General features: G+C 43.6%; 2 protein-coding genes and 3 non-coding genes across 6 annotated transcripts in view; 4 read left to right on the forward strand and 1 right to left on the reverse strand.

Annotated features, from left to right (window-relative positions):
• The window catches only part of CCDC30 (coiled-coil domain containing 30), a 46,885-nt gene extending 32,525 nt beyond the window's left edge, over positions 1–14,360 (forward strand). For both annotated transcript variants that reach the window (XM_075839541.1, XM_075839542.1), the window contains 13 exons: positions 831–959; positions 1,758–1,894; positions 3,176–3,407; positions 4,273–4,440; positions 4,796–5,005; positions 5,799–5,956; positions 8,536–8,701; positions 10,121–10,242; positions 10,546–10,687; positions 11,098–11,234; positions 11,616–11,730; positions 12,015–12,076; positions 13,582–14,360. In XM_075839541.1, the coding sequence (XP_075695656.1) occupies positions 831–959; positions 1,758–1,894; positions 3,176–3,407; positions 4,273–4,440; positions 4,796–5,005; positions 5,799–5,956; positions 8,536–8,701; positions 10,121–10,242; positions 10,546–10,687; positions 11,098–11,234; positions 11,616–11,730; positions 12,015–12,076; positions 13,582–13,792 (1,989 nt within the window). In that variant the 3' untranslated portion in view covers positions 13,793–14,360. The remainder of the gene's footprint in view (positions 1–830; positions 960–1,757; positions 1,895–3,175; positions 3,408–4,272; positions 4,441–4,795; positions 5,006–5,798; positions 5,957–8,535; positions 8,702–10,120; positions 10,243–10,545; positions 10,688–11,097; positions 11,235–11,615; positions 11,731–12,014; positions 12,077–13,581) is intronic.
• Positions 14,361–15,613: 1,253 nt separating this feature from the next.
• Positions 15,614–15,686, forward strand: TRNAF-GAA (transfer RNA phenylalanine (anticodon GAA)). The gene has a single exon. It is a non-coding gene; the product is annotated as a tRNA-Phe (tRNA).
• Positions 15,687–16,568: 882 nt separating this feature from the next.
• Positions 16,569–16,650, reverse strand: TRNAL-UAG (transfer RNA leucine (anticodon UAG)). Its single transcript has one exon. It is a non-coding gene; the product is annotated as a tRNA-Leu (tRNA).
• A 1,461-nt stretch (positions 16,651–18,111) lies between these two features.
• On the forward strand, positions 18,112–18,184 carry TRNAF-GAA (transfer RNA phenylalanine (anticodon GAA)). Its single transcript has one exon. It is a non-coding gene; the product is annotated as a tRNA-Phe (tRNA).
• Positions 18,185–20,503: 2,319 nt separating this feature from the next.
• Positions 20,504–22,966, forward strand: part of PPIH (peptidylprolyl isomerase H) — a 45,178-nt gene continuing 42,715 nt past the window's right edge. Inside the window, exons 1-2 of the mRNA XM_075840768.1 lie at positions 20,504–20,609; positions 22,133–22,197. Coding sequence (XP_075696883.1) covers positions 20,544–20,609; positions 22,133–22,197 — 131 coding nt within the window. The 5' untranslated portion in view covers positions 20,504–20,543. The remainder of the gene's footprint in view (positions 20,610–22,132; positions 22,198–22,966) is intronic.

Consider the following 22,966-nt stretch of genomic DNA (forward strand, 5'->3'; position numbering starts at 1 on the left):
GGAAGACAAGCAGCCATGTTTCTGTAATTCTGGGCAACCCCTTTGAAGATGATCTTGCCATGTAGAATCTGTCCTCCCACAATCCCAGGCCATGCAGCACAGTATCAAACGCTCCCCTATAGTAGAGGAAATGATATGCGCATCCTATGGTACGGAACAAGTCAAACTCTGCTTTCTGCGCTCTTTTCCATCTCAGATATTTTTGGCATATCCACAGGAGCTCGCTTGCTCTGCTGTTCCCATAACTCCCATAGAAGTAAATGGAGGAAGCCACACACGACCACCTCCATACTCTTTCCCTGCCCTGACAAGCGGCCGGACTGGGGTCAGGGGACTCCCGTTCTAATATAGGTAGGGGTCCTGCAACTACCACATATTTATAGCATACCCTGTAGATATGCCATAAATGTCTGAGATGGAAAAACTCCTTTAACGTCTATAAACCTCAGTAGAGAGCGTGGCTCAGAACGGCAAATAGTGGCTGCGGGACCCCCTTTTTCCTGATAGGTGGGGGACCCCAGAAGTGAGATCTGCATCTATCAGGCATTTATGGCATATCCTGGGGATATGTCACAAATGGCCAAGATGGAAGTAACCCTTTACAGGGAAACTGCTTTTTAATTATTACTGGTATATCCACTGTGATCCTCCGGCTGCGTGCAGTTATTATAAATTCAATTTTCATCATAAGGGATTATGTCAGTTCCCCGAAATAGATTTGTTGTAAAGAATACAACTTCTTAATTGGGTTAAGCAAAATCAAACTAAATTGGAGACATAAGTCCGGATCATACACAGTCCGCAACGTTTCTTCCATTATCCTTTATTAGGATCTGGAGACTTTGAGAAAGAAGCTGAAGGACGTGAACAAGGACTTGAAGAGCAAAGAACAAGAAAATCACAATTTATGTGTGAAAACTGAGCAGCTGGGGAGAGAAAAACATTTTCAAGACAACAAGGTGACTGTTTATTTCCTGGACCTAGCCTATGAGGAAATGTTTGATTTGTGGAGGCCTGACCACTGGGACTCTCACTGATTCTGGGGGTCCAGTGCCCCCATTTGCAATTATTCTCTATAGGAGATATGGAAACAGCCAAAAGTACCAGTGCATGCCCAGCGACAGAGGACACAGGACCCCCATCAAACATTTAAAGTGTAACTAAACTTTTAAAAAACTTTTGACATGTCATAGTGACATGTCAGAAGTTTTGATCGGTGGGGGTCCGAGCACTGAGACCCCCACCGATCGCTAAAACAAAGTGACAGAAGCGCTCGGGTGAGTGCTGAGCCGCTTCCTTTCTGATCGGCTCACCTTGGAGCGGTGTACGGGCTCTTTAGCAGGTCTATGAGTCCGTACACCGCTAGCTCGGCTTTCCAAGGAAAGCCAATCAGAAACGAAGTGGCACAGAGCTCACCCGAGCGATTCTGCCGCTTTGTTTTAGCGATCAGTGCTCGGATCCCCACCAATTAAAACTTCCGACATGTCAAAAGTTTTTTAAAAGTTTTTTGTTACCCTTTACGGGATAACCATATTGAGTTGTTCTCTTGTTCCACATCTTTTAAATGTTCTGACGAGATGTTCACTAGTTGCATCTGTTAGAAAATCTGGGTGATAACCAATATGGCTCCCATATTATCGTCACCCTGCTTTCCTGGAGCGCTGAACAGCAAATCTGCCTAGTTATCTTATTATTCTTCAACATCATTGAATTAATTGTATGTTGTGTATAATATTAATACTAACATTGTCTTTTAGGTATCAGAGCTTCAGGGTCAATGTGAAAAGTTGCAGATGCAGATAAGTGAAAAGAAATCCTCAGGTGACATGAAGCAGAGGTACCAGCAGTTACAGGACAAGATAAAGACTCTGGAAGAAGAGAGAGAAACCGTGAGGTGATTCTTTATACATCTAGAATATGAGCCCAGATATTTCTACATGTAACTCCTGGCTGGCTGTCATTGTAGTTATATCTCTTATGTGAAATGATGGAAGACGGCTGTCCGCTCCATATTACTATGAACACAACTCAAACTATATCCCAACAGTGAGTTACGCGGGTTGATTGCTTGTAAGTGACGTGATTGAACTTGTTGGTTTCAGAAATTTCCTGGGTCCTGTCATTTTTCTTAAAGGGATCAAACTGACAACAGAATAATATAGAGTGGGCTCACCTACTTTTGCAGAGAAAAATCACTTTATTCAATATATACAATTTAGCATTTTGGAGCAACGAGGGCGTCACCGTTGCTCCAAAATGCTGTCTTCTTTCCCCAGTCCATTCCTCCCTACTTTCATTGAATGGCAGGTGCCAGGCAGTGTAATAGCCGAGTTCGCGCCTGACCCCGTAGTCTGCTGAATGCGCGCGCGGCTCTGCTTCATAATCAGTTCATGCGCAGTACATCCAGGACGTTTCTCCGGTCTTGTCGGCAATACTGCGCATGCGCCAATTACATCAGACTACACCCTCTTCTGCTCTGCCATGCCGAGGTCCGTCTCTTCCCGGTGTAGTCTGACGTCAGCGGCGCATGCACAGTACAGCCGATTAGACCGGTGAATCGTCAAGGGTGTACTGCGCATAAACGGCATATTCGGACAACAAGCTGATGTGTATGGGGGTTTGCCAACTCTTCTGTGACACAGATGTTGGATTTCCTTTGTTACCGTAGGAGATATGTCATTGAAAGAGGGGATTGGTAGCAGCTTATTCACCTTATCCCATTGAAATAAACGTGCGCGCTTAGCCGAGCGTTCGTGTATATGGTAGAGTCGGAAGGAATAGACCGATATCTTAAGTGTATGGCCACCATATACACTCAGCCAAAGATTTTGTGCCTTTATGTGATCTTAAAAATTCAACACAATTGGATGATTCCAGATCAAATTAATTGGGGACTAATCAGACCACATACAATGTACATTTAATAGAACGCTATTTATACACAATGGCCCACATTTATTACACCTGGTGTTTCATATACCAGAACTTTAGTCAGAAAATGAATGATTGCTCCATCCTCTGGTTTTAGTATTGACTTCTGGTATTAATAAATCTGTCTAAAAGTTGTACGCCACGCCCATTTCCAATAAACCACGCCCACTTTTCGCCAAGAAAATAAATGTGTGCCAAGGTGTAGACTGACTTTCTATTATATTAATGTCTTCATGTTTTACAGCTCCGCATTGTCTGAGCACAAGAAGAAGTGTGAAATCCTCCAAAGACAGTTCCATGAGGAGATGGAGGAGATTAGGAGCCTACGGGAGGAGAACCTGCAGCTCAGACAGGAAGTGACAACCGCCAGACAAGATCTGCAGTCCAGAAGAGAGGAGAATTCACGACTTAAGCAGGAAGTTTCCAGGTTGCAGGACCAAGTGTCCAAACCACCAAGTGTTAGAAATGGAGCGGAGGTAAAATAATCCCAGGATTTTGGATATGAGTTGGCTGTTACTTTTATGATAGCGATAGGACAGACCCTTTATATGCCCTGTCATTACTGAACCAGTGGGGACAATAGTGGCCACTCCACGGTATGCCAAAATGCTGATTGAAGGTCCAGGAAATAGCATGTCGCATATGCTAAGGGTTACGTTTGGCTGCTTTACTCCCATCTCTTACCACTTCCTTCCATTTAAAGGACTTTTAAAAAAAACTTTTAAAATGTCAGTGACAAGTCAGAAGTTTTGATCGGTGGGGGGGGGGGCAAACACTAAGATGCCAAAGATCACTAAAACGAAGTGGCAGAAGCACTCCGCGTCGTTTCTGATCGGCTTTCCTCGGCGCAGTGTACGCGCTGAATAGAAAGTACGAGTCCATACAACGTTCTGAGGAAAGCTGAGCAGAAACAAAGCGAAACAGCAATTCTGCCACTTTCTTTCAGCGATCGGAGGGGGTCTCAGTTTGTTGACCCCCACCGATCAAAACTTCTGACATGTCAAAAGTTTTTCTTAAAAAATTTAGTTACCCTTTAAATGGAAGTGTAAGGGGTTGACAAGTCTAACAAGACAAAACAGATACTAACTTAGGTCAAATATGTTCAGAGTGCTGCTAGGTGACAGTAGATACGGCCATCAGGTGACATCACTGGGTCTGCACGCTCTCGTGGGAACCGGGGTTGTCACTCACATTGATGAATAAACGCTGGTGGTGCATATGAAGCACTTCTGGTCCAGTCTACCAGGGAGAGTAGGCTGGTTGGTGAGATAGATGGACTTGATGTCTCCTTGCCAGACCTTTCCTCGCATTCTCACACTGGATCTTTGTTGTCTTTTTCAGGGGGATTCTCTGATCCAGCAGCAATATGAGGAAATCCGTCAACTACGCCAAGATCTCCACAGAGTACAAAACGTATGCAGCTCAGCTGAAAAAGAACTGAGATATGAACGGGACAAGAACCTAGACATCAAGAAGCAACATATCCTTCTGCAGAAGGAGAACACCAAGGTAGAGATTTAACCCTAAAATGCAAGTATTATAATAGCTCATCTTTGTCACACTGATAGTGGGAGACGAGATACACTGGAAGGAATCATGAACTAACTATCCGCATCCGATATAGAGCACTATTAAATGGCCCCTTCCTAAACTGTGCGGAGGGCTATTTTGTGCTGTTTGGTTAGGGGGGTTGTTTATGATGCCGGGTCTACTTATTGCTATATCGTATGTGTATGATGCCACATAACAGCTGAATTACATTCTGTAAATGGCCCTCTTCTGAGAAACTTATATATGGACAATCCTGGAACGTATATCCGTTGCTAATGACATAACCCATCATTTATTTTCTACCAACCCCTAGGTTATGGCAGAGCTGAATCAGGTCAAACAGAAGCTGGCATCCATGACCGCAATGTGCAGCGGTCTTGAAGTTGAGCTTGAGCAGCGACAGCATGGGATGAAAGCGATGGAGCTGGAGTTACTTAAGAGGAATCAAACTACTAAAGTGTTGAGCAGCTGGCAGGAAAAACTGGAACATGAAAAATGCCGAGCTATGGAGGCGGAAAATATGGTGAGATGGAGAAACCTACCAGACACTAGTTATTCTTGGAGAAATTATTATAAATCCCTTGAGGGTCATTTGCCAGATTCTATTGCTTGGAATCCCCTGTACATGGTTGATCCTTTCAAACTCTTTTGAGACCTTGTATCACAGGTTGGGAAATTGGTTCCCAAATTGGGTTGGGAATTTTATTAAAAGGTCAACATGGGCCATCGGCAACTTCACACAGGTTGCAGCAGTTTCCTCACAAAGATTAAGGGTGAGGGGGGTCTTAAAAGGTAACAACCATTTCTCTGGGTTGAAATATGTTAAAGGGGTTTTCCACCTTCTAAGAACTGATGACCTATCCACCGGATAGGTCATCAGTATATCATTGATGCAGGTCCAATACCCGGACCCCGCACCCATAAGCCATTTCGGTGGCCTGCGGTACCGGATGTTATGGCACGTAATGCTATGTACGGAGCCCGGCAGCGGTTGGCTCTGTACATAGCATAGCGGCCGTGCTGCAGAACTGCAGGACCGATCCTATTCACTTGAAAACTGCAGCTCGGCCGCTATTCCATGGCTGGGGAATGTAAGTCCGGTGCACGGAGGCACCGGACCAGCTGATCTGTGCGGGGTTCGGGTGTCGGACCTACACAGATCATGTACTGATGACCTATCCGGTGGATTGGTCATCCGTTGTCAGAAGGTGGAAAACCCCTTTAAGTGTTTGTCACTTGTCTTCGTTTGCATGGCATGTGAAGGGGAATTGAAGTTTCATTGGGTTAACCCCTCCCGTTGCGTTAAAAATTCATAGGTGTTCGAACTAGAGCAACAACTGAGAGCCGCTCAGCACCAGGTATTACTGTTAGAAACCCAGAATGCAGAAAGGCGCCACCTAGAGGAAGAACTGAAAAGAACAAGAGAGAAGGAAACCAAGCTAAAGGTGCAATTGCAAGATGAACAGCTGAAAAGGTAACATGAGCTATAGAACTCGGAAACCTTGTTGTTAAAGTCTTTTTGCTTTTATGCAGAGTTTACCTGTTGTCATGATGTCCAAATCGGTTTTAACCCCTTAAGGACACGGCCAATTTTAGCCTTGAGGACAGAGCAATTTTTTTTACATTTCCCTCTTTGCATCCCGACGCTCATAACGCTTTTATTTTTTGTACGACGTAGTTGTATGAGACTTTGTTTTTTGCGGGACGCGTTGTACTTTATGTACGTACCATTTTTTGGTACAAATACATTATCGTTTAATTTCTATAAATTTTTAATTAGATTAAAATGCAGAAAAAAAGCAGTTGTGCAGCAGTTTTAATTTTTTTTTTTTTACACCATACACCGATCATAATAAATAATGGTATACATTTGTTGTACAGGTCGTTACGGTCGTGGCGATACCAAATATGTCTATATTATTTCATGTTTTGGGACTTATATTTTAAAAAGTTGATTTATCATAAAAAATGTGTGTTTCTGTGTATTTTATTTACTTTTTATTTATTTATTTACCATTATTTTTTTTTTACATTCATTTAACTTTTTTTTTTAATCCCATGAAGGGATTTATCATTTAGATTTTTATTTTGTAACTGTAATGTACTGGCATAGATCTATATGCCAGTACATTAGCCTGTTACTGATCGTACACAGGCAGTTGTTAGGGCATACCTCAGTATGACCTAACAACAGGAAATATGTTCAGACAGCCCTGGGGTCCTTCACTGGACCCTGGGCTGTCTGGCCATACGAGTTATGGGCTTTGATCGCGTCACAGTTATTTTCTGTGACGCGATCAATGTGCAGTCCCCTCTCTTTGAATGCCGCGATCAGCTGTCATCGCGGCGTTCAAAGGGTTAACAGCAGAGAGAAGATGTTTCCCTCCTCTCCGCTGTCAGAGCGGGGCCGTGGCTGTGTATTACAGCCGTTGCCCCGCTCTCGATCGCACACACAGAGACGGCAGGGACGGCTGTCACACAGGACGAGTATGCTCGTCCTAATGCGCGAAGTGCTCGCCGCTCAGGACGAGCATACTCGTCCTGTGTCGGCAACCAGTTAATATCCACTACAATTTGCTATGGCAGAAGTCCATGCATTGGATGAGAACAGCAGATCTCCCAGGACACTTAGAGGGGACAGTATCAGTCATACATCTATCTATCTATCTATCTATCTATCTCATATCTATCTATCTCATATCTATCTATCTATCTATCTATCTATCTATCCTCAGAGCACCATTAATTCCTGCTGTGGGGGACTAATGTGATATGTTTGCTAGAAATTGGAATAGATTTCTGGAGGAGGGGCAGCATCAAGAATTGGGAAGGGGTTAACTTTACTGGTTAAAATATCCAATTTAAAGGGATTTTCCACTATTCTCATTTCTGCTCTTGTGGTAAGTAGAAGTAAACAATTGGGTCTCCATTTGGAGGCAGCTCAATTTCTGTATTGCTGCTCTATTCTGTTTTAAACCAGAAAGAGAAGAAAAGTCACGACCAAGTATTTGCAAAATTACAAACAATCTTGATTTCAGTCAAAAATACACAGAAAAAACACATTACAACTATACACAGTAAAAAGAATGAACCCTCATAAAGAGATGGAATCCGAACATGAAAGCAGCCTGGTCCCCCAGATGTTAAAATGGTCACAAGATCCCACAAAGAGCATAAATCAATATTTTTAGGCAGGTGCTAAGCATAGTACATTTGCATAGATAGATACCTAATAAAATACATGCAAAGTCCAGTCATAGGCAAAATAATGAGCAGTATACCTACACCTACGTAGTGGAAAATGAGCAGGAGATCAGGACCGGGAGGGGAGACCGCTGCCAGACCCGACGCGCGTTTCGCTGGTGCTTCGTCAGGGGTTGACTTTTCTTCTCTTTCTGGTTTATTATATCAGTCACTGTGACCATCGGCACAATTTGGGGCATTGCTCGATAAACTCTATTCTGTTTTGCAGGTATGGATCTGCATGACGTAGGATGTATCCAATGGAGACCAGATAGTTTAGTTTGGCCTATAAGGGTGCGGTCACACGTGGCGTACTTGCTTTGTATTTCCGCAGACTAAACATATACCGCAGAAAACTACAATGTATAACTGGGAAAAATATTCTGCGAATCAGACAAATTTCTCTAGTTCCTACTTTGCAGAATATTTTTCCCATAGACATACATTGTAATTTTCTGCTGCGAAAATACAAAGCAAATACGGCACGGGTGACTGCACTCTTTGGGCACACGTTAGTGGACACTTCATTTGCTTGAATGGGTTTTCTCATAATTTTATTTGTTGACATGAAAGTCAGATTAGCGACCCTTCCCCAACTGATTTCATAACAAGTGCCTCCTGGCCTTAAGGGAGCGGTCACACTTTATTAAAAAGGATTGGGAACTATGGGAACACACAAGTGCCGTCACTCGTAGGTATCGGATACTACAACTTATTTCATTGGAGACGGACCATTGACTAGGTTTGGACCAGGACAATAGGGGGTCACCGTTGCTGGACAACAACGAACTTGTGCTCATTTTTGTCTAGGAAAATTTTAGATCAGAATTTTGAAGAATTGCAGCTAGAAATTAAAGCCCTTCATGACAAAGAGATTTCACTCACCCAGAATAATTGTGCTCTTCAACTGAAACTCCATCAGCAGGAATCTCTACGACAACATATGGATGAGGAGAAAATGTCCACGACTGCCGAGGTCAGTAACACAGGCTCTGTATTATCTCATCCTACAATAGTCAACTAATGCTAATCAAAGGATTAAACCGCAATGATCTGTAGCCTCCATACAAAACCAATATATAAACTTATTAAAAGATAGAAACAAAATATATTTAGTCTCACAATTAAAATGACCAATTTCTCCACTAAAAGTCAAAGGAGAGGAGACCAGCAGTTGTCAGACACCTCTGGGACCACTTATCTCCTCGAATAAGTTTGAGTTTGGTTATTTTGTTCTGCAGCATCAGACTTTAAAGGAGTTGTCCCATCAGAACCCCTGACCTTATGCTCTATTAGGGCACGTGGATGTCATAGAGGTGGGTCTCCTGTTTGGGACCCCTTCTTTGTGCCAGAGCTCTTGCAGACCCGGCGCGTTCTTGCACTACATGGCATTCATTTGATTGGCTGGCATGTAATGTGTGGCGGGCCGCAGCTTCCACCAGTGACAACAGCTGATCACCTGGAGGGAGAGAAGCCAGCTGAGCGCCGTGTTGACTTCTGTTTGAGAAGGGGTTTTCATGAGACAATGCGGGGGTCTGGCAGGATCCACCAACAAGTTTCTGAAATCTATGGGCATCTTAACGTATGAACGAGTAGTAATATGAGGCAAATGTGACCAAGTCTAAGAAAAGCAGCAGAACACGGGCGCCCTGACCGTACACAACACTGATCTTTTTTGGTGAAATAATGCAATTGGGGGTCATTTAAAAGAAGTAATTTACATTAAAACCAGCCCAAATCCAAAGTCCAACTACAATGAAACATGAGTCTGCATGTACAGGAACCAAAGTCCGCCAGTATGTGCAGGAATTCTGTTTTTCCTAGAAAAGTGACAACTATTTTTTTAGCCAGAAATGTACTGAAAACAGTTATCACTTCCCTTCCCCCAAACAGACTTTAGATGAGACGTGCACACAGTCCTGCACTAAGCCCTGTCTGGGGTCAAAACGTGAAAAGATTAAATACACCAAAATGTAGATAAGGGTCTGTTCACACTTGCATAGTGGTTTCTAACAGAAAACACGTTGCAAAGCCATATCCATCGCATGACTGATACCACCGGTGCCCAATAGACACCTACAATGGGTGTAGCACTGACTGGTAATGGTCCTCACTGATCCTGAGAATGGTTTTGATTTTAGTCCTGGCCGTCGCTGGAGAGCCGAACACGTGTGGTCATCAATGGGAAATACAGAAAGTAGCAGCACTCAACCTTCTGAAATTCACATTCATTTTAATGGAGAGTGACCACGCACATTCAGCTTTACATCGGTGGCCAGGACCATAATCATCTGCTTCCTAGGATCGCCGGGGGTCAGTTGGTCCACCACCGATCAGTGTCATACAAAACCATTGGTAGGAAAACCTTGTCTCATATAATGTGATGTGTTTCTAGCGCACGCACTTGGAGAACACGAAGCAGAAGCTCTTGGAAGAACTGTCCCGAGTACAAGAGGAGAAGGAGCAGTTACACAAGGAGTATAATAAACTATCCAAACAGCTGGACGACTATATCAGGTAAGATGGCCGGGAATGGCAGCGAAGGAGAACTGCTGATCCACACATACTGCCCTCTGATAGAAAGAAATGATGAGCACCAATCAGCAGCGCTCCTGAATACACTCAGCTCTGCTATGTCACCAAAACCCGACACTAGTCTGCCTTTGTCTCAAACAAGTGAGGACATTTCCCATAGAAGTAATATCGCCATTTATAAAGCTGTTTGGAGGAATCTTATCAGAGGAACCCTAGACTCCCAGTATAAGAAGCTCAAATTTACATGAAAGACATAGATTGGTTTAGTTTTTTCTGTCCAACCAGGAAGTATAATGAAAGACAGCTTCGATACAAGGCCAAACTAGGCCAAGCGAAGGAGATTCACCTACAAGAAGCAAACCAGAGGGACCTGTGCAAAAAGCAGCTAGAAATGGAGCTTGCCTTCAGCCGGAGCCAGGCAGAGAAGGTAAAGAGGAAACTGCCGTCATCCTCAACCATCACTTAGCCACATTTTATGACATTACACATAGAGCATGATGACAGCCGGACAGCGCAAATAGGGCTGTAGACTTCAAATGAGTATTTTACTACATTACTTCAATGAATAATTGAACAGGTCAGTTTGTATAGACTTCTTGTTTTCCATATATATGTATGTATGATACGGATGGTAGCTGAGCACTGCTACACAGTTGTTGGGGGCAGCATTCATAAGCATGTCCCATCTCTTAGCTTGGGTTTGTCAAGATGCAACACATGGCGGCAGCTGTGACCATGGGTCACGCCAACCTTCTGTCACAGGAGATTAATGCTATGGGTGCTTATCAATGTGCGTGCCTGCAGAGAATCTAAATGACAGCCATTCTCGTCTATTAGGAGCATCAGTGGATCGCTAGAATCACAGCGGACAATGAGCATCTACATGAGGAGAAGAGACATTTGCTCCAAAAGATCACAGAATATGAAGCTTCGGACAGGAATCACAAGTGGAAACTGCAGTCAGTACAGAACAGGTACAGATCTATGTCATGTGAAGACTGCCATACACGGACCGATGTGCCACTGGTTAATGAGGCATCCGCCTGAACGTTTCCTCGGCATCACTAGGACTGGGTCCAATCCTTTCTATATGACAAAATAGAGGAACTAGATAATCGCTGCTCTCTGCTTGTGCTCATGATCCCTCTCCTTTTACAGCCCATGTTACTGAGGGGAGGAGGCAAATGACATATCGAATCATTTTTATGATGGATCATTGTGTGCGGCGTTCATATATTACCAAACGTGCCCATACTCCATCTATCTCGACCATCTGGGGTTCTTCGGGAATCACAGGGAATTTGTTTTCTTGCTGTAAAGACTATTCATACATCAAGGTTGCGTTTGCATTACAGGGCAGATATTCTAGATGAAGAAAACAGACAACTGCAGGAAAGTCTGCTCCAGCTGTATAACCAAGTGTCATCACTGGAACGAGTGCTAAAAAAACTGCAATCCCTTAATCTTGCTGTAAGTAAAAGAATCCAATGAAGCATTTCATTATCTGAAGTGAGGCCTAAAACGTATAAAACCCAACTACACTCCAAAGCAAAACTCCGGTGTGACTGCAGTGAGATATTTGGATTTACGGCAGTGACTCATTAATTTTTAGGCTTTAACGTTCTATTTGGACATATTACAATACCTGTTTGCAGACTTTACATTAGTGACGCTTGTATAGACATCCATGAAACATTTTTGAGCCTTATCCTACATTACATTCCCTTAGACCGGATTTGTTTTTTATCTTATAGGATATTACCAAGGTAATGTCCCCAGAGTGTCTGCTGAGACCGGATTCAATATTAAATCACAGGTAAGAAAAAAACACAATGTCATTTAAGTTGTCCGCTACTGTATGTATTATATATCCCAGTGTAGGTAATAATTTATTACTGCACTAGCTATCCTACAGTCTGATGCATCAATTTCAGTCTAAGGGTCCTATTACACGGCCCATAAAAACAAGCGCCGATCAATGTTACAGCTCGTTGATCGGCGCTCGTTTGCTCTTTCACAAGGAGCAATGATCGCTTATGTATGGGGACGAGCGCTCGTTACTCCGATCGTTCCTCCCCATACATTTCCATCATGTCGGCAGCGCGTCTCCCTATTTACACAGGGAGATGTGCTGCAGACCATGATGATTTTTAATGCTGCATAAAAGAGCAGATCAGCCGATGAACGAGCGTTTGCCCCATCAGTGGCCCGTGTAATAGGGCATTTAGGGTAAGATCACATGAAGCCCATTTTTCCAATGTAGATTTTGCTGTAAACCCACACAGTGAATCGGCCAAATTGCCACCAATATGTCTAGGATTTCACACTTTGCATTGCACAGAGTGAAATCCGTCCCAAATTGGCAGCATAATTGTTTTTTTGAACATGCCCTAAAATCCACGTGGATTTTTTTTGCCCTTACATTACACTGGGATTTTGAAAACCCCGATCACATCTATTGTCCTAACATGGCCTAAAGATACAGTTACACAACTGTGTTTTTGTTTCATGTTTCATCTGTATATTCCCTGCCAAAAAAAACAGGATCCACCCCCATTAGTTGGAAGTAGGGAAACCCCAAAGGAAAGGCTTTCTACTTGCTTCTTATGGGATTTGTCCCTCTAGTGCCACCTATAGGTAACTACCCTGTAGGTCAATGTCCAACCCCTTATAGAGCCTTGAACTTGGATTATAAGCCTAGAGAATCAGCACCTTCTGAGGATTCCTTTTGCCAAGAAATGTGCAGATAAAGCATAGACACATAATCAGTGTGAACATGCTCTATAGGTGAGTTACAATTCATAAGGATTCTGTAACCATTTCTATAATCACTGCAGTACATATGTCAAGTTTACTCTATTCACACTTGCGTTAGTTCATTTTCGCGAGGTTTCCGTTGCTTTTTGAGGGTTAGTATAACATAACATGCTGCGCTATTCTATACAGCAAAAAGAAAAGGGATCGCTAGTGGACCCTATTATAAGTCAATGGGAATTAAAAAAAAAAAAAAGTGATCCGTCAAACGGAACATAACTGATTGTGATGGATCATAATGATTCGCCATGGATCCTTTAAAAATTTAAACCATGAGGCCAGTGTGAACTGAGCTAAAGGTTCAAGTGACTACTGCTGGACTGGATGTACACACGTGAATGCCATTAACCAGTGAGTGTTCACAACAGCCCATAATATCCCAGCCAAGGCTGCTGTGGCAGTGTCCTATACTGGGCTAGACTGGCAGCCATATATAGCGCCAAAATTAATAAGCCGTATGATCGCTGAGCGCTAAGCTGTCTAATGATTCAAACATTTTCCTTTCAGCTCCTCTGAAATTTTACCAGCAAATTCACCAATGATGTCAACAGTAATTGACGCTAAAAAGCTCGAACAAACCCCAGAAATCCCAATGACCCCGTCTTCATCTCACTCGGACACATTGGAAGTTGGATATCTCAACGTAGCGTCTCCTGGAGTCCCCATCGTTTCACTTGAACAGTCTGTGATTCCAGAGCCGAGCATTGACAATGACTGAACAGAGAGGCGACCATCGGGTTGGGTCCTGGAGTTTCGTGATTCATTTTTTCCGCATACATACCAATGAGTATAGAATGAGTATAATCCATGAGCGTGCTGATTCAGACACTATAGTGATGGCAGAGTTCAGGTGACTGCACACATTAGATGTATGTCGGCCGAACCCGCCGATTTCAGCAGGAGCGGTCGACCATCTAACTTGTATGGCAGTGCCCTGACTCACCCCCAAAGGCAACATGCCCGATCCTTTTGTTTGCGAGGAGATGAGCCTACTCCTTCTCCTTATTAAGAACACATGAATGCTCGGCTGAGCCGAGCATGCATGTCTATGGGGTTTCGGGAACGATCTTCAGCCTACAGCTATGAAATGTATAGACCGCTTTATCGGTTTGCACCTTTTGGAAATAATTGTGATGGATTTAGGTGCCTTCCCTTTAAGAGTATTAATGGTCATGCTGCTACCTGTACAGTGACATTGCACGGACATGAGTGACAGCATTGACCCCGTGTGGCTGCAGATGTTTGTATTTTTATATTAGTTTATTAAAACCTTTTTTTAAATCCAATGATGAACTGTGATTTCTTCTTCGCTTCTAAATGGACACTGAAACTACAGAAAAGTATATGGCTTTATTCTAGTTTTGAATGTGGAAATAACATTTGGCAAACGCAGGACAACCCTTTTTAAAAGGAAGCCATCCAAACTATCAGCTGATATCACGAGGGCAGTTTCGGCCGCCCGCGCAAATGTAGTTTTCCATGTTACACCTTCAAATGAATGGGCGACTAGGTAACAAGTGGCAGCCCAAGAAAACCAGAGCACTTCCCTCTGCCTGTATGTTCCCTACAGTGAGAGAGATGTAAAAAAAAGTGCAGGTAAATCAGTCACAAAATCTGCAGCAAATATTTTGCTGCGTAAACGCTGCAGATTTACCTGCGGATTTAGTCTCAAGCATTGAATGTAGCAACTTTTATCTGCACCTGCGGATTTCCAGCGTTATTTGTGTATTTTAGTGCAGCGTTTATGCTCTCCATATAAGTCTATGGGCCAAACACGGAGCATCTCTGCACAGAACCTGCAGCATAACTATACAGGCTGCGAATTTGAAAGTCGCACCGCAAAACACTGTTCGCATGACTTTTCTGTGTTGTTTTTTTTTCGCAGCGTGGCTGATATTTACAGGAATCTCTTCCACTTTGCTGCTACTGTGAATGCAGAATCTAGAATTCTGTTGCAGAAATTCTGCGCTGTTTGTGAGCTCCGCTTTTTAGAGGCGATCTCGAGCAAGGGACCCCCCTCCTCTATGATGCCTAGAGAGGACCATCCTCTCCTCGAGACAACCCCTTTAAGGTACCCACACACGTGGCAGATTTTTCCACAGCGAATCCGCAACGAAAATCTTTCATCTGAGAGCGATAGGAGAAAATCAATCTGAACTCTTCCACAGGCGGTTCTGGCCATCTTTCCACTATGAGAAAACCCGCTATGGGCCTGAAAGGGTGTGGAGCTGTCAAAAAGCCGTTACTGACCAAACTAGAGACCGGAATATAGGGAGAGATGTGTCAATCATAGGGGGAATGCAGAAGAAACAGCAACCTGCCCCCCCCCCCTTCTTGAGACCAACATACAGCGATCGCGTTGTCCAAACTTAACAACTGGTTGGACCCTTTTGCATCAGACTGGTCACTTATGCCATGGAGGATGTATGTTACCCATGACCCGCTCTACTACTCATCAAATGTGCTTTAAAAAAACAAACAAAACAAAAAACACCTGACTCCTGGTCCCACTTTACACTATCTTGCAATTCCATACCTGGCCGAAATAGCTCAGTTGGGAGAGCGTTAGACTGAAGATCTAAAGGTCCCTGGTTCGATCCCGGGTTTCGGCAATTTTTATTTTTAGCATTCATTTTTTTGTTTCGTTCACGGCTATACTAAACATATTGTATATAATACAGGACAAGTCACAATATAAATAGTATTCACTCCCAGACTTAACATACGCATTGAATAATTAGTATTATATCTCTTTGTAGAATCCATATTCATTTATTTTCTTGGACATTCCTCTTAGTGAGCTTGGGTTACCTGGCAACCACTGGGCTGCCTCTCTGGGTGACCACCCTGAGAATACATGTACCCAGAAGAATGGAAGCAGTAAATGTTCGATCTGTCAATTGGCTGTGTGCTATATGGGCTTTTTTTGCACATCCCATGCATCAGAAAGAAAAAAAAATCACCGCTTCAGGATAAAAACAACAAGTAAAATCTGTGCACTGAGAGGGAGGATCCTGACTAAAGATAGAGATGGGTCAAGCTTATTAGGGGTGATAGATAGCATACAGGGGCGGAGTAGGAAAGGTTTTTCCTAAACATTTTTTTTACCAATCGGAGTTTCCCTGTATCAAGAAGAACTCTAGGGAAGTCTGAAACCATCGATTTGTGTACCAAATAGCTTGTCCTGTCCCTGACCACATGATAGCACCCACTAAAATCTAGTGGGTGCTATCATGTTATCTGTCCTCTGGCTAGCTATCTTCTTTACTAAGCGTCTTCTGTGACTCTCTGTGGTGGAGGTTTGCAATAAGTATAAATTGAAAATTCCAGTAATTCAGTTGATGAAAGACAGCGCCACCTACTGTTCAGACTTCTTACTGGATGCTAATATTTTTTGTATTTTAATCTACCTAATTTTTTTTCAAATTCTGTCAACTAGTATGAAATTATTCCAAGCTCCAAGCATATTTTTCACTCCAAAAAAAACAAAACAATGGCAGCGGTGGGATTCGAACCCACGCCTCCAGAGAGACTGGAGCCTAAATCCAGCGCCTTAGACCGCTCGGCCACGCTACCTTATGAGAGAACCTTTGTAGTGATACTGATAGGCGATCGTTATCGGACTCATGGAACCCCTGCTGATCAGCTGGTTGTAGGGGCTGCGGCGCTCCATAAGCCCTATTCACACATGTCAAATTTGACCTGAGTTCTACGCCGATATTGGTATAAAATAAGATGACAATCCACGTCTAATGCATGTGAACACGGTTTCTGCTCACATGCTGAAAAAAATGTCACTGCAGATTCTTGCCTGCGGCGCAAAATATAGTTATGATCTGCAAGAATAAGTAGCAAGATACTAATTCCCGTGGATGTGGCTAATCCCTGTTCGGTTTGCCTGGGATCGCAGCTCAATCCTATTTACTTAAATGGGGTTGGAACTGAAATCCCAGGCAGACCCGCTAGGGAAGTGCACCCCGCTATGCCTGTAAACTGTCACAGCGGCCCCATCAATCAACTGATTGGCGGGTGTCCTGGGAGTTGGACCCCCACCGATCTGATATTGATGACCTAGCCTAAGGATAGGCCATTAATATAAAATGCCCGGAGAACCCCTCTAGAGAGTTTTCCAGGAATATCCATTGATGGCCTAGTCTAAGGATAGGCCATCGAGACCTCCGAGACTATGAATGGGGTTGAGCTGTAATACCATGCTCGGCCACATGTATGGATGCGCCACCGTGTCTAGAACAGGGGTGGGGAACCTCTGGCCTGGGGGCCGTATAAGTCCCACGAGATCATTTGGTCTAGTTGACCTCACTCAGACCGTGTTGCTGCCGCATCATTGGCTACTTGGCTCCGTCGACACTACTCACTCACATTTAGGAGCGGGAGGATTGCAGACGCAGCCAAATATGGCGGCGGTCTGAGTGAGGTCGTGCGTGCCGGCTCGGGAGTGGACTAGTCCGGTCACCTGACGTCACGTGGAACCCGCATCTATCTGACATTTATGACATATCCTGTGGATTTGTCATAAATGTCCCTGATGGGAAAACCCCTTTAAGTAAGTCGGAACAACTTAATGCTGCGAGTTCTTTTCAAAACTTAGCATTGTAAAGAGTCGACTGCTCCAGACTGACCGACGCAGTAGTAACATCATCAATACCGGCGAACATCGCGCGCCTCACCAAAGAGAAGCATCACATTAGGGGTCAGTTAATTAAATGTTTGACCAAATATTGCAGGCAAATTTTCGTTGATAATTTTGTATGGCCCGCGAATGAAGTTATAAATATCAAAATGGCCCTTGGCAGAAAAAAGGGTCCCAATCTCTGGTCTAGAACAACATTGAAGGGGCTCCAGTGCTCTGGTAGTGTCGTGGCCACTACATTCTGTGGACGTCGGACACCCACACATTCATCTTTGGACTATAGCTACAGAAGTCAGTTTCTTTTTGCTTTGCTATGATTGTGTAGATAACAATCTTTACAGCCAGTGTTCAGCTGCGTGATCAACCTATGACACTGCCCCTCACCAGCCGAAATAGCTCAGTTGGGAGAGCGTTAGACTGAAGATCTAAAGGTCCCTGGTTCGATCCCGGGTTTCGGCAATACCTTTTTCAGAGTTAGTAGAATTTTCAGGTTTCATGCAAAAATTTGTAATAAATGAAACATTCTGCAGCTTTCTAATATACTTTACCTTTTAATTACTCACCATTTGCAAGATCTCTGCATGCCGTCTGTAAATGGAAATTGTTTTTATTGACATCCAGAGACTGAAAACCAGTACAAACCTAAACCTAAGGCCCTGTTCACACGGCAGATACTGCGTGGTGTGTCCCACCGCAAAATCCGCCACGGAATTATTTCTGCCGTCAGCAGGAAGTTTCGTCCTCCCATTGACTTCAATAGGAGGTTCGGGTGAAATGCACCTGAAGATCGAGCTGGACGCTTCTTTTTCCCGCTACCGGGAAAAAGAAGCATCTGACTCCCATTGAAATGAATGGGAGGCGGAATTTTGCAAAGAATCTGCGGCAGGTTTCGCCGCAAAAATTCTGCCATGTGGAAAGGGCCTAACATTTTGGTCTACAGGCTGATACATTGTAACAATAGAAGACAGATTTGCGCTGTGTGAATTAATTGCCTGAACTGAATGCAATTGTAGCAAATTCTCAGCTGTGACAAGTATTAGGTCTGTACAGGTTTTCAGCCTCTGAATGTAAAAAAGATGGTTCCCATTCTCTGGCAGCAAGCAAAGATTTTGAAAATAGTGAGGAGTTACAACAAAGTATATTAGAGAGTTGCAAAATTGTTTATGTACCCGTGGCTTTTCTTTCCTAAAGTTTGAAATTCAGTGCGGATTCATTTGATAAGATATCTTTATCGGAGTCAAATCTCAAAAATTATCTCTTTCCCTTTAGGGTATGTGCACACACAAAATAAAAAAACGTCTCAAAATACGGAGCTCTTTTCAAGGGAAAACAGCCCCTGATTTTCAGACTTTTTCTTAATCAAAGTCGCATTTTTCGCTGCGTTTTTAACGGCTGATTTTGGAGCTGTTTTTCTATAGCGTCTATGAAAAACGGCTGAAGAAGTGACATGCACTTCTTTTTCGCGGCTGTTTTGAAAAAAGGGCCGTGAAAAAAACGCCCCGTCGGAACACAACGCCGTTTTTCCCATTGAAATCAATGGGCAGATGTCTGGAGGCGTTCTGCTTCCGATTTTTCCGCCGTTTTTCGGGACGTTCACGGCCCGAAAAACGTCTGAAAACATTCTGTGTGAACATACCCTTCCTTACAAAGCTATAGATACATCATAAAATTCTGTCTGCTGTCAGGCATATGGACGTCACCCCAGTTCCCGCCCCTTTTTGAGGCAGCGCGCAGAGACGCTAAGGGTATGTTCACACGGCCAAATTACGGACGTAATTCGGGTGTTTTACGCCTGGAATTACGTCCGAAATTACGGCTTGAATGCGTTGACAAACATCTGCCCATTGAAAGCAATGGGCTGACGTTTGTCTGTTCACACGAGGCGTATATTTACGCGTCGCTGTCAAAAGACGGCGCGTAAATAGACGCCCGCGTCAAAAAAGTGACCTGTCACTTCTTGGGACGTAATTTGAGCCGTTATTCATTGACTCCAATGAAAAGCTGCGCCAATTACATCCGTAATGGACGCGGCGTTCAAGCGCCTGCACATGCCGTTACGGCTGAAATGACGGGGCTGTTCACACGGCAGCGTCCGTAACGGTTGAAATTACGGGGATGTTTTCAGGAGAAAACATCCCCGTCATTTCAGCCGTAACGGCATGTGCAGGCGCTTGAACGCCGCGTCCATTACGGACGTAATTGGCGCTGCTTTTCATTGGAGTCAATGAATAACGGCTCCAATTACGCCCCAAGAAGTGACAGGTCACTTCTTTGACGCGGGCGTCTATTTACGCGCCGTCTTTTGACAGCGGCGCGTAAATATACGCCTCGTGTGAACAGACAAACGTCAGCCCATTGCTTTCAATGGGCAGATGTTTGTCAACACTTTCAAGCAGCATTTTTCGGACGTAATTCGGGGCAAAAACGCCCGAATTACGTCCGTACTTAGTGCGTGTGAACATACCCTCAACAAACATGTGAGCCGTCTACAACGGTCTTCAATAAGCTCCCCCTACCGGAAGCTGCAAGTATGACGCAATGTTATTTTGTAATAGGATACAGTTGTGTCTATTGCAAACGCTAAATTTATAAGTGTCCTAAGAAATTGTCGCAGACAAGACAAGAACATAATTGTAAAAAATGTATAAACCCCGGTACCCGCCGACTCCGACCAACAGCGAACCACGTGATCTATCCTGACCACCGCTCCTCCCTCCTAGAGAGCAGCAGAAAATGACGCATGCGCAAGAGCGGAGATACGCTCTACCGGAAGTGACGTCATGCTCTGCTTCCACTTCCTTTTGTGCCCAAGTCAGAAATGGCGGTCCCGGCTTCGAACACCAACAATCCTATCGTGTTCTTCGATATCAGTATCGGGGGACAGGTAATAATCAGGGCATGTATCTAAAGACCGCCCTATGTTCGGGCTGAGGGAGACCCTGTACTGAGAGAAGAGCGGTAATTCTATGTACCATTATAGTCCATGTGACTCCATAGTGACAGAGATGCAGCGTTTATTGCTCAGTAGTCTCCAGTCTTATTATGCAATATTTAGTATAGGGAATGATAGAAAACACTGAAAAGATGGGACATTCATTCATTTAATTAGTGTATTGCACGGGTGTGGAACTATAAGTCTCAGCACAGCCAGGGTGTAGTCTGTGTCATGTGTTCATTGCACAAAAATATGGCGCTGGACAGAAATGCGGTTATTCCGACCCCATCTTTTACTGACCTCTACTTAAGTGGGTAAAAATATGGTCCGACATTAAGCACAATAGTTGCGATTTACCAAAATAACATTCCATGCGGCACTATATTGTTTGGTAAAATGGTGGAAACCAGGCGGAACACCTTAAAGTCAATGGTTTCCGCCGGGCACCGTTATTATATGTCATGTGACAGAAAAGAAAACCGGAAATAATGACGCAGATGTGAAGAGAGCGTCCGGCAGTAATCGCACAATAAAAGACATTCTCAGACAAGTCCTTGCCTGGGGCGTCCTTCACTGGTATTTTTTTTCGGGACAATGGTATATGCATTTTTTTATTGTGTTTTTGGGCATTTTTTAATATTACGTGTTTTACTACCCGCGTTTTTTTGGGTGGTGTTTTTCACATTACAAATCGTGTGAGTCAAAGATTCCTCATTTGCCACGCATGATTTATTCGGAAAAAAAGCCCTTAAAAAAGCCACGCTGAAACGCCAATGAGCCAACAAACTCGAGGCAACAGAGATAAAACACCACTTACGTAAAAAAAATAATGTTTGTAGTGTGTTGTTTTATTCCCCCATTGACTTCCAGCTAACATCGGCCACAGACTTTTTTTGCCACAAAAAACACGGCGGAAGGGCAGCGCAAAAAAAGTGCAGTTTTTCCTAAAAACGCTGCTTGTGAAGCCACTTTCAATGGGTTTTTCGCATTCCACACATAAGGACATATCGAATGGACTCTCCCTAGTTGACTAATTGGTTGGTGTCCGACCACAGTGACGATCAGCCACCGCTAATATGAGGTCCTTCTTCATTAAAGTCTATAAGACTTAGCACCCATTGAAATTAGTGGGTGTCCATGTAATACTATAGATGTACCGGCAGCTTTGCCATGACAGTAACATCTCATCGCCCGCAGTACAGTGATGCAACAACCCCTTTAAAGGGAATCTATCATGGCGTAGATGCTCCATATGCCCTAGTCCTAAATTTCAAGGGGTTGACCACTATTGCTGCTTTTAAGCATGGGACTGATATGGGGTCTCCATTAGATGGATGTCTGACTGTGAAGAAGCCCCTTAATCTGATAGAGACCAGATTTACAGACGTTATGTTCTCTGTACACCAAATAACAACTCCATATTGTGTTGTCATATTAATGTTGTTTTTTTTATTTATTTTTGTTTAATCCAGGAAGTCGGTCGGATGAAGGTGGAGCTTTTTGCAGATGTTGTGCCAAAAACAGCAGAAAACTTCAGGTATTGCTTCGAGTTTAGTGCCCGCTGCTATGATACATCACCAGCCAATAAATGGTAGAATGGACTATACACATATTTAGTTGCCCCTGAAAACATTCTGACATTGTAGGATGATGATGATGTCATAGGGGCACACGCTGCAAGATATCTGCAATGATTTGACCGATTGTTCCGATCGTTGTGATGATCATTGTGCATTGCTGCCCATATATTTATATACGATCTCTGATTACATTTTAGTATCATCTAAATCATAATTCCATTGATTGAAACTGATCGTTCTAGTTTAATATACAGTTAGATAGTCCAATCTGACATTAGTTATGTTGGTGGTTCTCAGGCTACATGGCGACTGGTCACGCCATATAAAGCGTTTGCTGACAGACAACTATTTTGGGATGCAATTTGGTTTGGAGTCATCCAAAACACACAGAATCGCTTACATGTCACAAATAAGTTGCAGTCGCACGTGACTTACATTAAAGTCTATGCAGGCCAAATTGCGTGTGGTCTACGACTAAAAAAAAATGAAGCAGGTTTGATTTTTTGCGACCGTTGTGTAGTAACGTGACCACAATTACAATCATTACTTGCCGTCTTGCGTTGCAATCTTCATGTCGTTCAGGACCCCCGTTCCCACAATGGGTGGAGGTCCCTGCAGTGGAGCCGCCAGCGATCAGACAATTCTCATTTATCCTGTGGATTGGTGATCATTTTTGATATTGGGAATACCCCTTTAAGGCACACCACCTTATTGCGGCTCCATACA

The sequence above is a fragment of the Rhinoderma darwinii genome, chromosome 10 (genome assembly GCF_050947455.1).
Source record: "Rhinoderma darwinii isolate aRhiDar2 chromosome 10, aRhiDar2.hap1, whole genome shotgun sequence".
NCBI lineage: Eukaryota > Metazoa > Chordata > Amphibia > Anura > Rhinodermatidae > Rhinoderma > Rhinoderma darwinii.